Source organism: Triticum urartu, chromosome 3A (genome assembly GCF_056163025.1).
Source record: "Triticum urartu cultivar PI428250 chromosome 3A, HENAU_Tu73, whole genome shotgun sequence".
Classification (NCBI taxonomy): domain Eukaryota; kingdom Viridiplantae; phylum Streptophyta; class Magnoliopsida; order Poales; family Poaceae; genus Triticum; species Triticum urartu.
The window spans coordinates 379,736,145-379,749,380 of record NC_141875.1 but is presented as its reverse complement, the minus strand read 5'-3'; the positions used below and the strand labels follow the sequence as shown (position 1 = coordinate 379,749,380).

At 44.9% G+C, this 13,236-nt stretch overlaps 1 protein-coding gene across 1 annotated transcript; it reads right to left on the bottom strand.

The window, feature by feature from the left end:
• Positions 1–1,893: 1,893 nt before the first annotated feature.
• Positions 1,894–12,021, bottom strand: LOC147979764 (uncharacterized). The gene is made up of 4 exons (XM_087515336.1): positions 11,887–12,021; positions 11,800–11,804; positions 2,269–2,596; positions 1,894–2,214 (listed from the first exon to the last, which is right to left on the bottom strand). Exons 1-4 carry the CDS (start codon positions 12,019–12,021, stop codon positions 1,894–1,896), a joined length of 789 nt encoding a protein of 262 aa, XP_087371462.1.
• Between the last annotated feature and the right edge of the window lie 1,215 nt (positions 12,022–13,236).

Genomic DNA, 13,236 nt, shown 5'->3' with positions numbered 1-13,236 from the left:
AAATGTCTAAATAAAACCAATTCAAAATGCAAGAATTAGATGCATATGATGACCTAATGATTAACATCCAAATTGAAAATTAGGATGTTACAGCCGTCAATCGGGGCATGTGGGACGGGGAAGGAGGGGATGGTGTGGGTGGGTGTGGATTGCCTAACCATATCGACAAGGCCGCGCAGCAAGAAGAAGGGTCAGCGGCGAGGAGGCCGCGTAGCAAGAAGAAGGGTCGCCGGCGAGGAGGCGGCGCTGCAAGAAGAAGGGTCGCTGGCGAGGAGGCGGCGCTGCAAGAAGAAGGGTCTGATTCCCTCAGCAAGTTGTGCTTAGCCCGGAGACTCTCATTGACCTCCCTTAGTTGTCGGATGACGTCAGTAGCCTGTTCAAATGAGGCTTTCATGTCATCCTGCAACCTCGCCCAGCCAGAGATCTGATCCATCTGGCTATGGACAATCGCATGCATGCGCCTGTAAGAGTCGTCACCTGCCTGCGAGACATTTTCCCAGGCCGCCGCGGCGCGGTGGGACATCTCTGCTGCTTCCGCAGTGCGGCCGGACCAGTCTGCTGCATCGACGGCGCGATGGGACCTCCGTGCTGCTTCGTCAGCGTGGCAAGACCTCTGTGATGCTACTTCCGCACGGTGGGACATATCGGCTGCTTTCGCGGCGAGGCGGGACATATCTCGTGCTTCCGCTTCCATGCTCGCCTCTCCCTGGTGGTAATCTCTCGACCCAGAACTCATGCTGGCCATGGCAGACGCAAGGGAAGGATGCTAAATGACTTGTTTGTTTTTGTGGATGAGGAGTTGAGGAGGAATGTGCAGTCATCTTGGCATAGTAGTATTTATAACCGAGTACTAATACGCTCCTAAGTGGGAAACCATTTAGGTTATGATTGGTGTGAACAGGTTTGCAATTAAATATAGCGTGGTAGTAGTAATTTGGAATGTGACGAGACGCAAGCTCAAAATTTATTGACGGTTCTAGTTTCGAAGTGCGGCACTATTCCCGGATGGCGTAATGTGGGCACGTGTTCCCGGTCGTGGTGTAGCATATGTCATGGTAGTTCTTTTTCTACTATTGTGTACATGCAATAACTGGCACCGTCGGATACATATCTTACGGTTATTGGGGCGTTCGACGGGAATAGCCTCATGGCGAGCTATAGACTAGTCTTTTTTCGGAGCATTACACCTATCTCTCGGGACTTCTCGCACGCACCATCTCTAGCTCCCTAGGTCGATGCCACCCACATACACTTGTACTATGAGTTTAGTATGTTATACAGGAAGAGAAGAGGTGCACGCACGCACTCGTCCTCTCTCACACACGCATCTATAGCTGTGAATTGTAGTGTTCTCAACCATCCAATTGGCTCTATCATAGGTTTCACGTTGCTCCTTGGCCTTGAGATTGAGAAGTTTAAAACGCGGAGGCTAAGCTGGAGGCGCGAGGTTTTGGTTAATGTGCGGGCCGGACACGGCACCAACATGACAGGAGCTTCATCTTCCTGGTGCACAGTCGGGTGAGTTGTCCAAGTATAAACACAACTAGGCCCTCCTTGGTATCTGCGCCTCGACTTATGCGTAGAGAAATTAGGATCAGAGGGAGTACTACTAGTAGTAGTAGTACTTGGATGTGTCGCGTCAACTCGCACAACTATGCAACACTTCCTGAACAAACAAGCATATAATATGTTATAATTCTTACCCAAAGGATCTTTATATCCAACAGACACAAAATATCCATTCGACTGTTGGAAATTACTTTAACTGCTGATCTGATGTCGAAGTAAGTGTTGCATCACCACCAAAACCCACCATCTCTTAAGCTAAAATAGACCGAGCTAACACCTATATTAGCATATTACTAAGATAAACAGAAGGCACTATAGAATCATTTAGGAGGTGAGCTTGTCAATCTGAATGTGGGGGGACATCGTCCTCGACAACCCAGCCCCGGCCAGTAGATTGGGTGGAAATGTGAACAAGGTCAGCTCCTGCATGACAACGTTGCCAGGATCCTTGCTGCTTGTCACCTCCATTTCCACCTTAACAGCATCGGTCCTGCCTTTGAGCTCCCCCAGCGGGTTGTTCGCCCACAACTTGGCCACGTAGTGCGGCAGTGGGGACGCCCCCGCTCTGATGCAGACGACCGACACGGCGGTAGATGCGCTGATGTCGAGCACACCGCTGACCAAGAAAAACGCGCGACCATCCTCCTCCGCGAACAGCAAGAGTCATGGCTCTGACAGTGGCACTTGCAGTTGGCGCACCTTGCCGTACTGGATCCTACGCACTGGCATGGGATGCACGGTGCTGATGTGGTGGGGGAGCTCCGGCGGCGGGCCTTTGTAGCCACAGACGGGCACGAGGCATTTGCAAGGTGCGAGTAGACACACGCTCTGGTGATCGGCGAGCTTGTGGTAAGTAACATAGAGCCCACAGCCTTCGTGTGGGCACTCCACCCTCACCGAGGAGAGGACGGCATCCACCACCTTGTTGCGCACATCGAAGCCATGGCCGCGCTCGCACTTCTCGCACTGCCGCTGGTTCCCGGGGCGCTCGACGCGGCAGTCCGCGCAGGCCAGGTGCCCTCCCTTGCTGAAAGGATCGAGAAGAGGTGTCTAGAGGGGGGTGATTAGACACTAAGTGCCAAAAGTTGCAGTTTTTAATATTCTTATGTTTAAGTGGAGTTTAAGCACAAGTTTAACAAACACAATACATATCAAGCAAGCATGCAATGAGTATGAACAGCGGAAAGTAAAGCATGCAACTTGCAAGAATGTAAAGAGAAGGGTTTGGAGTATTCAAACGCAATTGGAGACACGGATGTTTTTGTCGTGGTTCCGATAGGTGGTGCTATCGTACATCCACGTTGATGGAGACTTCAACCCACGGAGGGTAACGGTTGCGCGAGTCCATGGAGGGCTCCACCCACAAAGGGTCCACGAAGAAGCAACCTTGTCTATTCCATCACGGCCGTCGCCCACGAAGGACTTGCCTCACTAGCGGTAGATCTTCACGAAGTAGGCGATCTCCTTGCCCTTACAAACTCCTTGTTTCAACTCCACAATCTTGTTGGAGGCTCCCAAGTGACACCTAGCCTATCTAGGAGACACCACTCTCCAAGAAGTAACAAATGGTGTGTTGATGATGAACCCCTTGCTCTTGTGCTTCAAATGATAGTCTCCCCAACACTCAACTCTCTCTCACAGGATTTGGATTTGGTGGAAAGAAGATTTGAGTGGAAAGCAACTTGGGAAAGGCTAGAGATCAAGATTCATATGGTTGGAATGGAATATCTTGACCTCAACACAAGTGTAGGTGGTTCTCTCTCAAAAATGTGTATTGGAAGTGTAAGTATGTTCTGATGGCTCTCTCCACGAATGAAGAGTGGGTGGAGGGGTATATATAGCCTCCACACAAAATCTAACTGTTACACACAATTTGCCAAACTCGGTGGGACCGAATGGTTAAACTCGGTCGGACCGATTCAGCAAACCTAGTGACCGTTAGGATTTTCGGTGGGACTGAGATGCAACTCGGTAGGACCGATATGGTTAGGGTTAGGGCATAACGTAATCTCGGTGTGACCGATTGCACAAACTCGGTGGGACTGATTTCGGTAATAAGCTAACCAGAGAGTTGGTCAGGCGAACTCAGTGAGACCGATTACACAAACTCGGTGGGACCAATTTTGGTAATAAACTAACCAGAGGGTTTGCATTGTAATCTCGGTAGTACCGATTGCTCAAACTCGGTGAGACCGATTTTGGTAATGGACATACACAGAGAGATTACAATCCCATCTTGCTGAGACCGAGATCCCTATCGGTGAAACCGATTTGCTAGGTTTTGTGGCAGTGGCTATGACATCTGAAACTCGGTGGCGCCGGATAGATAGAATCGGTGGGGGCGAGTTTGACTTTTGGTTTAGGTCATATGTGGATGTGGGAAGGTAGTTGAGGGTTTTGGAGCATATCACTAAGCACTTTGAGCAAGCAAGCCATTAAGCAACACCTCATCCCCTCTAGATAGTATTGGCTTTTCCTATAGACTCAATGTGATCTTGGATCACTAAAATAGAAAATGTAGAGTCTTGATCTTGAAGCTTGAGCCAATCCTTTGTCCTTAGCATCTTGAAGGGGTTCCACATCCTCTAGTCCATGCCACTCCATTGTTGAACTTATCTGAAACATGCTAGGTAAAAGTGTTAGTCCAACAAGAGATATGTTGGCATTAATTACCAAAACCACCCAAGGAGCACTTGTGCTTTCAATCTCCCCCTTTTTGGTAATTGATGACAACATACATCAAAGCTTTAGATAAAGATATAGAGAATAGCAAGTAAAGCTTTGGGAAGACATGTAACATGCATAGGCTCCCCCTACATGTATGCAATCATGTGAATATTGAATATAGGAGCATGTGAATGCGTAAACATGACAGAGTAAGCAATGTGTTACATGTATCTTGGCTATATGCATCAGAGCAAATGATGTGAATGTGAGAAATGTACCTTCATGCTCATGAGTCCTTCTTGCAAACAGTATGTACATCAGCAAGAACTTCTCATTCACATGACTGTGATGCATATACTTACCTTGTGGTCTTGAGTTGGCTTAGGATGGGATGAACCTGCACAAACAAGGTTAAATAACACAGATACACCTACTGACCAGAGCAAGCAAGAGAAACCACAAGAGAACCAAGACTGGGATGACATGTAGAGTGAGTACTAAGTACCACACTGGATATAGACATGTCCCCAAAGGTAAAGATATGCAATAAAATCAGAGATTTCCTTCCCTTAGATGTCTTGCTCCCCCTGAATCTGCATGGGATATTGGGAGAAGATAGGGAACAGAAAATCAGAGCAACAAAAAAGGAAACAACAGAGCTTGAGCTAAAGCAAGCAACCAAACATGTCTTTCCCCTCTTAAAGACATGTGACATCTCTCCTCTTAAACACCAAGCATCTGGGGTCTTTGATGATATTACTTTCTCCTAGTTGAGAAACTCTCTCCCCCTGAGTATTCTCTCTTTCTCCCCCTATAGGAGGGATTAAGCTTTGATGTGATCTCTCTCTCCCCCTTTGACATCAATTTCCAAGAAGGGCTCTTCTGGACATGTGATACAAATGGGTTGGTCCTCGAGTCACAGAGCAAAGCAGCATGTCTAATATGATGCTGGTAGAGGACAAGAATCATTGAGTGGAGCTGGAGCAAACAGAAATCAGGAATAAGTGGCAAGTTGGTTTTCCTGTGGTGGAATCAGTGACTCAGAGTTGTTTGGTTGGGCCGAAGAGAACAAACCGGTGTGACCGAGTTCATTAGAGTGAAACCACTTGTCACCTCAGCTCACTAGACAAGTAAGATCTCACAAGGATATGCAAGGAATTTACTGAAAGATTTGCAATGAATTGGATGCAGAAAATGCAGAACAAAAAGGAAAGAAAAGAAACTAAAAGTTCTAGATGAAGTTTTTTTTAGAACTTCATCTAGAGATGGTTGGCGACAAAGCCGCCTATGTTAGAGTATATTGACTTAGGAGTCAAGTGAGAGCACTCGATCATAGGTCATACTCATCGTTTAAGCTCAAAATGGGGTTACCATTTTTCGTTTAAGCCTTTTGATGTATTCACATCTTGTCGAGTTGCTTTGACTCATGACTTGGAGTAAAGCTTCTCTAAGATGGAATAACATACCTTGGGTGGTGGTGTTGATCTTGCTCATGTAGTTGAACTTGTGCGGGTTGCTCAAGGTTGATGTAGGTCATCAAGGGTTGGGAGAACCACTTGGAGTTTGAGTTCATCTACCTACATGGGTTAGCTTTACAAGGAAGAGCACTTGTGTATCCAAAATGACAATCATGAGACTCAACATAGAATTTGCCAAAGGATATGTTTGAATGGTTTCGTGCTTCCTTGTCTTCAACCACCATTGTGTAGAGACTTGGTGATGTAGAGATTGCTCAAGATGTGAGTGAGTTGCAATCTCATAGATTTAGATTCAACCAAGTACCTACATGGGTTAGATAACATGCAAGGTACAAATATATCCAAGACATATGAATAGCATCATAAGAGAAATATCGAGGATTAGTCATAGGCTCATGCCCCGCATGTATCAAATGGAGTTCCTACTCCAAGTTTGAAGCATCAATGATGTTCAATTCACCTCTCAACCTGCAAAACACTTTCTCATCAAGTGGTTTAGTGAATATATCCATCAATTGCTTATCGGTGCGAACATGCTTAAGGTTAATGTCCCCTTTTGCAACATGATCTCGAATGAAATGATGACGAACTTCAATATGCTTAGTTCGAGAATGTTGCACAGGATTGTGATAAATCTTAATAGCACTTTCATTGTCGCATAGCAATGGAACATGTTTCACATATATCCCATAATCTTTAAGAGTTTGGGTCATCCAAAGTAATTGAGCACAACATGAACCAGCGGCAATGTATTCCGCTTCGGCGGTGGATAAAGATACCGAGTTTTGTTTCTTGGAAGACCAAGACACAAGAGATCTACCAAGGAATTGACAAGTACCCGAAGTGGATTTTCTATCAACCTTGTCTCCGGCATAGTCCGAATCGGAGTAGCCAACAAGATCAAAAGAGGACCTCTTAGGATACCAAATGCCAAAATTTGGTGTATGGATTAGGTATCTCACTATCCTTTTCACAGCCTTAAGATGACACTCTTTAGGAGCAGCTTGATATCGTGCACACATGCACACACTTATCATAATATCGGGACAAGAGGACATAGATATAACAATGAACCAATCATAGAGCGATAAACCTTTTGATCAACCGGTCCACCATCTTTGGTCAAATCAAGATGTGCACTAGTAGGCATGGGTGTAGTCATACCTTTGCATTCTTGCATATTGAACTTCTTGAATAAGTCCTTGGTGTACTTCGTTTGAGAGACAAAGATACCTTCCCTAGTTTGCTTGATTTGCAAACCGAGAAAGAATTTGAGTTCACTCATCATAGACATCTCAAACTTCTCCGACATTAGCTTTCCAAACTTCTCACTAAAATGAGGGTTAGTTGAACCAAATATGATATCATCAACATAAATTTGGCACACAAATAGTTCTCCATTAACCCTTTTATTAAAAAGAGTAGAATCAATTTTACCAATTTCAAAGCCTTTTTCAATAAGGAACTTGGTCAAGCATTTATACCATGCTCTAGGAGCTTGTTTAAGACCATAAAGGGCTTTGTGAAGTTTGTAAACATGATTAGGTTTCTTAGGATTGACGAAGTCGGGATGTTGCTTAACATAAACTTCCTCCTCAATTTTGCCATTTAGAAAAGCACTTTTAATGTCCATTTGGTACAAGGTGATATCATGGTGATTAGCATAAGCAAGTAAGATGCGAATGGACTCAAGTCTAGCAACGAGAGCATATGTCTCACCATAGTACATACCTTCAACTTGTGTGCAGCCTTGGGCAACGAGACGTGCTTTGTTGCGAACCACTTGTCCATCTTCATCTTGCTTGTTGCGAAACACCCATTTGGTACCAATGATGTTGTGGTTGTTGTCGGGCTTCTCGACCAATGTCCACACTTGATTTCTCTCAAAGTTGTGTAGCTCTTCATGCATAGCGTTTATCCAGTCCGGATCCTCCAATGCTTCTTCAACCTTCATAGGTTCAATGCTAGAGATGAATGAGTAATGTTCACAAAAGTTAGCTAAACGAGTTTTAGAGAGAGTGATTCTCCCGGTTTGGATATCATTGTAGATTTGCTCGACGGGATGATCCTTAGCAATTCTTGCTCGAACTCGTGAAAGCTTTTGCTTGGGTCAGGGTGGAACATCCTCTTCATCTTGTGCTTCTTCTTGGCCTTCTTCATTGTTGACGTTGTCGTTCTCTTGTCGTGGTGGAGAAGGAGGTTGTTGATGTTCATCTTGGTGCGCTTCCTCGTTTTCTTCATCTTGGCGTGTCCCACTTGTGGATGCTTCCGTATCAACTCTTGGTTCACCTTGTCGTGAGGTAGAAGATTCCACTTGGACGGACGAGGTACTCTCCTTCACTTTCGTTGGACGAATCTTGCCAATGGACAAGTCTTGAATTGCTTCCGAAGGGTCTTTGTCTCCTACATCAATTGGCAATTGCTCTACTTGCGAGCCGTTAGATTCATCAAACTTCACATTTACCGTCTCTTCAACCTTTCGGGTGAAATTGTTGTAGACACGGTAAGTGTGAGAGTTTGAGCCATAACCAAGTAGGAAACCTTCATGAGATTTAGGAGCAAATTTAGAACGATGATGCTTATCAAGAATGTAGCACTTTGAGCCGAATACTCGAAAGTATCCAACTTGGGGTTTGTTACCGGTGAGGAGCTCGTATGCCGTCTTGCCGAGTAGCTTGTGAAGATACAAGCGATTTGTTGCATGACAAGCTGTCTCAACCGCTTCCGCCCAAAAGTGCTTTGGCGTTTTGTACTCATCAAGCATCGTTCTTGCCATCTCGATAAGTGTCCGGTTCTTCCTTTCAACAACTCCATTTTGTTGAGGTGTGTACGTAGCCGAGAACTCGTGTGAAATCCCTTCTTCGTCAAGAAAGGTGTCCACATTTGTGTTCTTGAACTTCGTTCCGTTGTCGCTCCGAACCTTCTTGATCTTCACGTCAAACTGATTTTGGGCCTTCCTAGCGAAGTTTTTGAAGATCTTTTGGACCTGCGATTTGTCATCAAGAAAGAACACCCACGTAAATCTTGAAAAATCATCAACTATGACTAGACCAAATGAGTTACCACCGAGACTCTTGTAGGCATTTGGACCAAAGAGATCCATGTGAAGTAGCTCGAGTGGTCTTCTTGTGGTCATGATGTTCTTCGTGCGGTGACTTCCTCCAACTTGTTTACCTTCTTAACAAGCAGTACAAAGTCTATCCTTGTCAAATATGACATCTTTTATTCCAAGGATATGATCACCTTTAATAAGCTTATCAAGATTTCGCATACCAACATGACCTAGTCTTCTATGCCACAACCAGCCTTTAGAAGATTTGGTAATTAAGCAAGTTCTAGGTTGAACCTTTTTAGTGAAATCAACAATGTAAAGATCTCCTCTACGTATACCGGTAAAGACCATTTTATGATTGTCTCTACGAAACACTTGGCAATCTACTTCAGTGAATAAGACATTGAAACCGAAATCCGCAAGTCTAGAAACTGAAAGTAAATTGTATTCAAGGGATTCAACGAGCATGACATTTTGTATGGAGCTATCATGTGAGATGGCCACCTTACCAAGGCCAACCACCTTACCATTTGAATTATCACCAAAAGTGACATATTTTCGAGGGCCGTCGTTTTCAGCAAGCTCACGGAACATATCTTTATCTCCGGTCATATGATCAGTACATCCACTATCAAGGACCCATTCCTTTCCTCCAGCCATGTAGCCGCGAAGATTTTCCATAAGACCAAAATGCCTCATTGCATCATCAAGATCATAGTCACTATCATCATCTTCATCATAGTATCCATGTTCAACATCATCTTGTGATTGATCAATTCCTAGAGAGGGTAATTCATTAGATAAATGATCATCACAATGGTTACCTTTATGAATTCTAATAGCTTCGGATATGATATCGCTAATGATTCCAACATTTCCTTTAGCACGCATGAGATTGGTAAGCTCAAATAGACAATCACCAAAGCTAGGATCACTAGAGTTCATCTTACTCAAGGCAATAGACTTATGGAGAATTTCGTCTAAATTTTTCAAGGAATAATCTGGAAGTCGTTCCTCAAGAAATCTCCATATGGTGTAGGCACACTTGAGAGTAGGCAAACAACTAATCAAGTTTCTAGGCAAGCCTCTAATGATGAGCTCAACCGTTCTAAGATTGCGAATCATGTCAATATCTTCATCTAGGGTAGGGTGCAAAGGATTAACATGAGGTGCACAAGGGCTAGTAATGTACTTGTTCAAATGATATTCATTGAAAATCTCAAGCATTTCATTTTTCCACTCATGAAAATACTCTCCATCAAGAATAGGCACTCTATGTCTAAGACTCCCCAAAGTAGACACATCCATCTTCCTCCAATGGTGTTTAAACCAAGGCAATGGAGACCAAAGCTCTGATACCAATTGAAAGGATCGAGAAGAGGTGTCTAGAGGGGGGTGATTAGACACTGAGTGCCAAAAGTTGCAGTTTTTAATATTCTTAAGTTTAAGTGGAGTTTAAGCACAAGTTTAACAAACACAATACATATCAAGCAAGCATGCAATGAGTATATGAGCAGCGGAAAGTAAAGCATGCAACTTGCAAGAATGTAAAGAGAAGGGTTTGGAGTATTCAAACGCAATTGGAGACACGGATGTTTTTGCCGTGGTTCCGATAGGTGGTGCTATCGTACATCCACATTGATGGAGACTTCAACCCGCGGAGGGTAACGGTTGCGCGAGTCCACGGAGGGCTCCACCCACGAAGAAGTAACCTTGTCTATTCCATCACGGCCGTCGCCCACGAAGGACTTGCCTCACTAGCGGTAGATCTTCACAGAAGTAGGCGATCTCCTTGCCCTTCCAAACTCCTTGGTTCAACTCCACAATCTTGTTGGAGGCTCCCAAGTGACACCTAGCCAATCTAGGAGACACCACTCTCCAAGAAGTAACAAGTGGTGTGTTGATGATGAACCCCTTGCTCTTGTGCTTCAAATGATAGTCTCCCCAACACTCAACTCTCTCTCACGGGATTTGGATTTGGTGGAAATAAGATTTGAGTGGAAAGCAACTTGGGAAAGGCTAGAGATCAAGATTCATATGGTTGGAATGGAATATCTTGACCTCAACACAAGTGTAGGTGGTTCTCTCTCAGAAAATGTGTATTGGAAGTGTAGGTATGTTCTGATGGCTCTCTCCACGAATGAAGAGTGGGTGGAGGGGTATATATAGCCTCCACACAAAATCTAACCGTTACACACAATTTGCCAAACTCGGTGGGACCAAATGGTTAAACTCGGTTGGACCGATTCAGCAAACCTAGTGACCGTTAGGATTTTCGGTGGGACTGAGATGCAACTCGGTAGGACCAATATGGTTAGGGTTAGGGCATAACGTAATCTCGGTGTGACTGATTACACAAACTCGGTGGGACCGATTTTGGTAATAAGCTAACCAGAGAGTTGGCCAGGCAAACTCGGTGAGACCGATTACACAAACTCGGTGGGACCGATTTTGGTAATAAGCTAACCAGAGGGTTTGCATTGTAATCTCGGTAGTACCGATTGCTCAAACTCGGTGAGACCAATTTTGGTAATGGACATACACAGAGAGATTACAATCCCATCTCGGTGAGACCGAGATCCCTATCGGTAAAACCGATTTGCTAGGGTTTGTGGCAGTGGCTATGGCATCTGAAACTCGGTGGCGCCGGATAGATAGAATCGGTGGGGCCAAGTTTGACTTTTGGTTTAGGTCATATGTGGATGTGGGAAGGTAGTTGAGGGTTTTGGAGCATATCACTAAGCACTTTGAGCAAGCAAGCCATTAAGCAACACCTCATCCCCTCTTGATAGTATTGGCTTTTCCTATAGACTCAATTTGATCTTGGATCACTAAAATAGAAAATGTAGAGTCTTGATCTTGAAGCTTGAGCCAATCCTTTGTCCTTAGCATCTTGAAGGGGTTCCACATCCTCTAGTCCATGCCACTCCATTGTTGAACTTATCTGAAACATACTAGGTAAAAGTGTTAGTCCAACAAGAGATATGTTGACATTAATTACCAAAACCACCCAGGGAGCACTTGTGCTTTCACTTGCACTGCACAAATCAATCGAACAGCACATCAATCAAGAAACTTGCACCTTGCTCGATTAGCCAAACAGACAAGGTGTATTCGAACCTCATACACTAGAGGCTTCAAGGGGCGGAGGCACAAGGGGAAGTGGAGCAAGGTGAGGTCCATCGAGATCATAGAGAGCTCCATCGTCGGGTCCTGTTCCATCTGCATGATCTCGCCCTCCTTGTATACAACCATCTCTCGCTTTAGGGCCGGGGCATTACAAAGCTTTACCGTCATATATTCATACTTCTTCAAGGTGCATTAAATCAACACATGCAAGTATCAAAAGGAGAGTCACGTCATGCATGCATGCATTGTAATTAATGCATTGGTAAACGCAAATTATTGAAATATATCGAGTGCAGTGCTTTGATGTGTCGCGTTAACTCGTACAACAATGGGAAGTTTGATTACAATGCCCTCTCCCTCGTGGACTGAGCTCAGGTGCCTTAACTGCACCTGCCTTTGGTTGTATGACAGGTGGGCCACCCACCTGTTAGGCCCACCTGTCATAGACACAAAGGCAGGAGCAGTAAGCCAATGAAGTTGCATCCCTCCATTGCCCATGAGCGTGGTGGCTGGCAGGACTAGGAGAAGCTTTTGCTACACGCTCTCCCTCCCGCAGGCAATGGACATGCAGCAGTTCATTCGGTGTCAGATGGCCAGAAGCATATTGTAGTAGTACTCCACTGCAGTAGTACTCCATCATTGTTCGACTTCCCGAAGAGGTGAAGAGCCAAGTGCAGCTCGGACGCTCGTGTGGCAGTTTCATGAGTAGTCTAGGATAGTGTGTACCATGCCTATAAGCTTAAAATCGTTGGGGTCGGCTCCATGCTATGAGTCCGTCTCAAAGCACTTTTTATTAAAATAATCTTCTGGCCCTACCTGTCATCCTGGTGATTGTTGTTTGCAAGCTCATCTGGTCAAGACAGGATATATTTTTTAATTTGTAGTGGGGTAAATGTTAGAGGTTGCAGCAAATATATTGTACACTGCGGGTCTTTTAGCCAAGTTTAGAGGCAAGCATGTGGGGCCAGTGCTATGATGTGTCCCATCAACTTGTACAACGAGGAGAAGCTTCATTTGACTACTACACGCCTTCTCCCTCGCCCATGCGCGCGGTGGCTCGCAGACGAGGACAGGCTTTTGCTTATACTACAACAAGCTATCCCTCCAGCACGCGGTGGACGGACATGCAGCAATGGATTCGATACTATAGAAGTAGTAGTAGTAGTAACATCATTGTTCATCTTCTCGAAGAGGCAAAGAGCCAAGAGCAACCCGAACGTGGCAGTTGCGAATGCTCGCGTGACGGTCTTTATGTAGGGGTGGGGCGTGGTGCATATAGCCAGGCTCTTGCATGAGACAAAATTGCTATGTGAGTCCACTATTGTAGTACTACTTGGTAGT

Bases quoted from the DNA above. Each gene is read 5' to 3' on its own strand.
- LOC147979764 (XM_087515336.1), bottom strand. From the start codon at position 12,021: ATGGTTGTATACAAGGAGGGCGAGATCATGCAGATGGAACAGGACCCG. The intron at 2,215-2,268 runs GTGCGCCAACTG...CTGTTCGCGGAG, and splicing joins GTAGGATCCAGTACGGCAAG to GAGGATGGTCGCGCGTTTTT.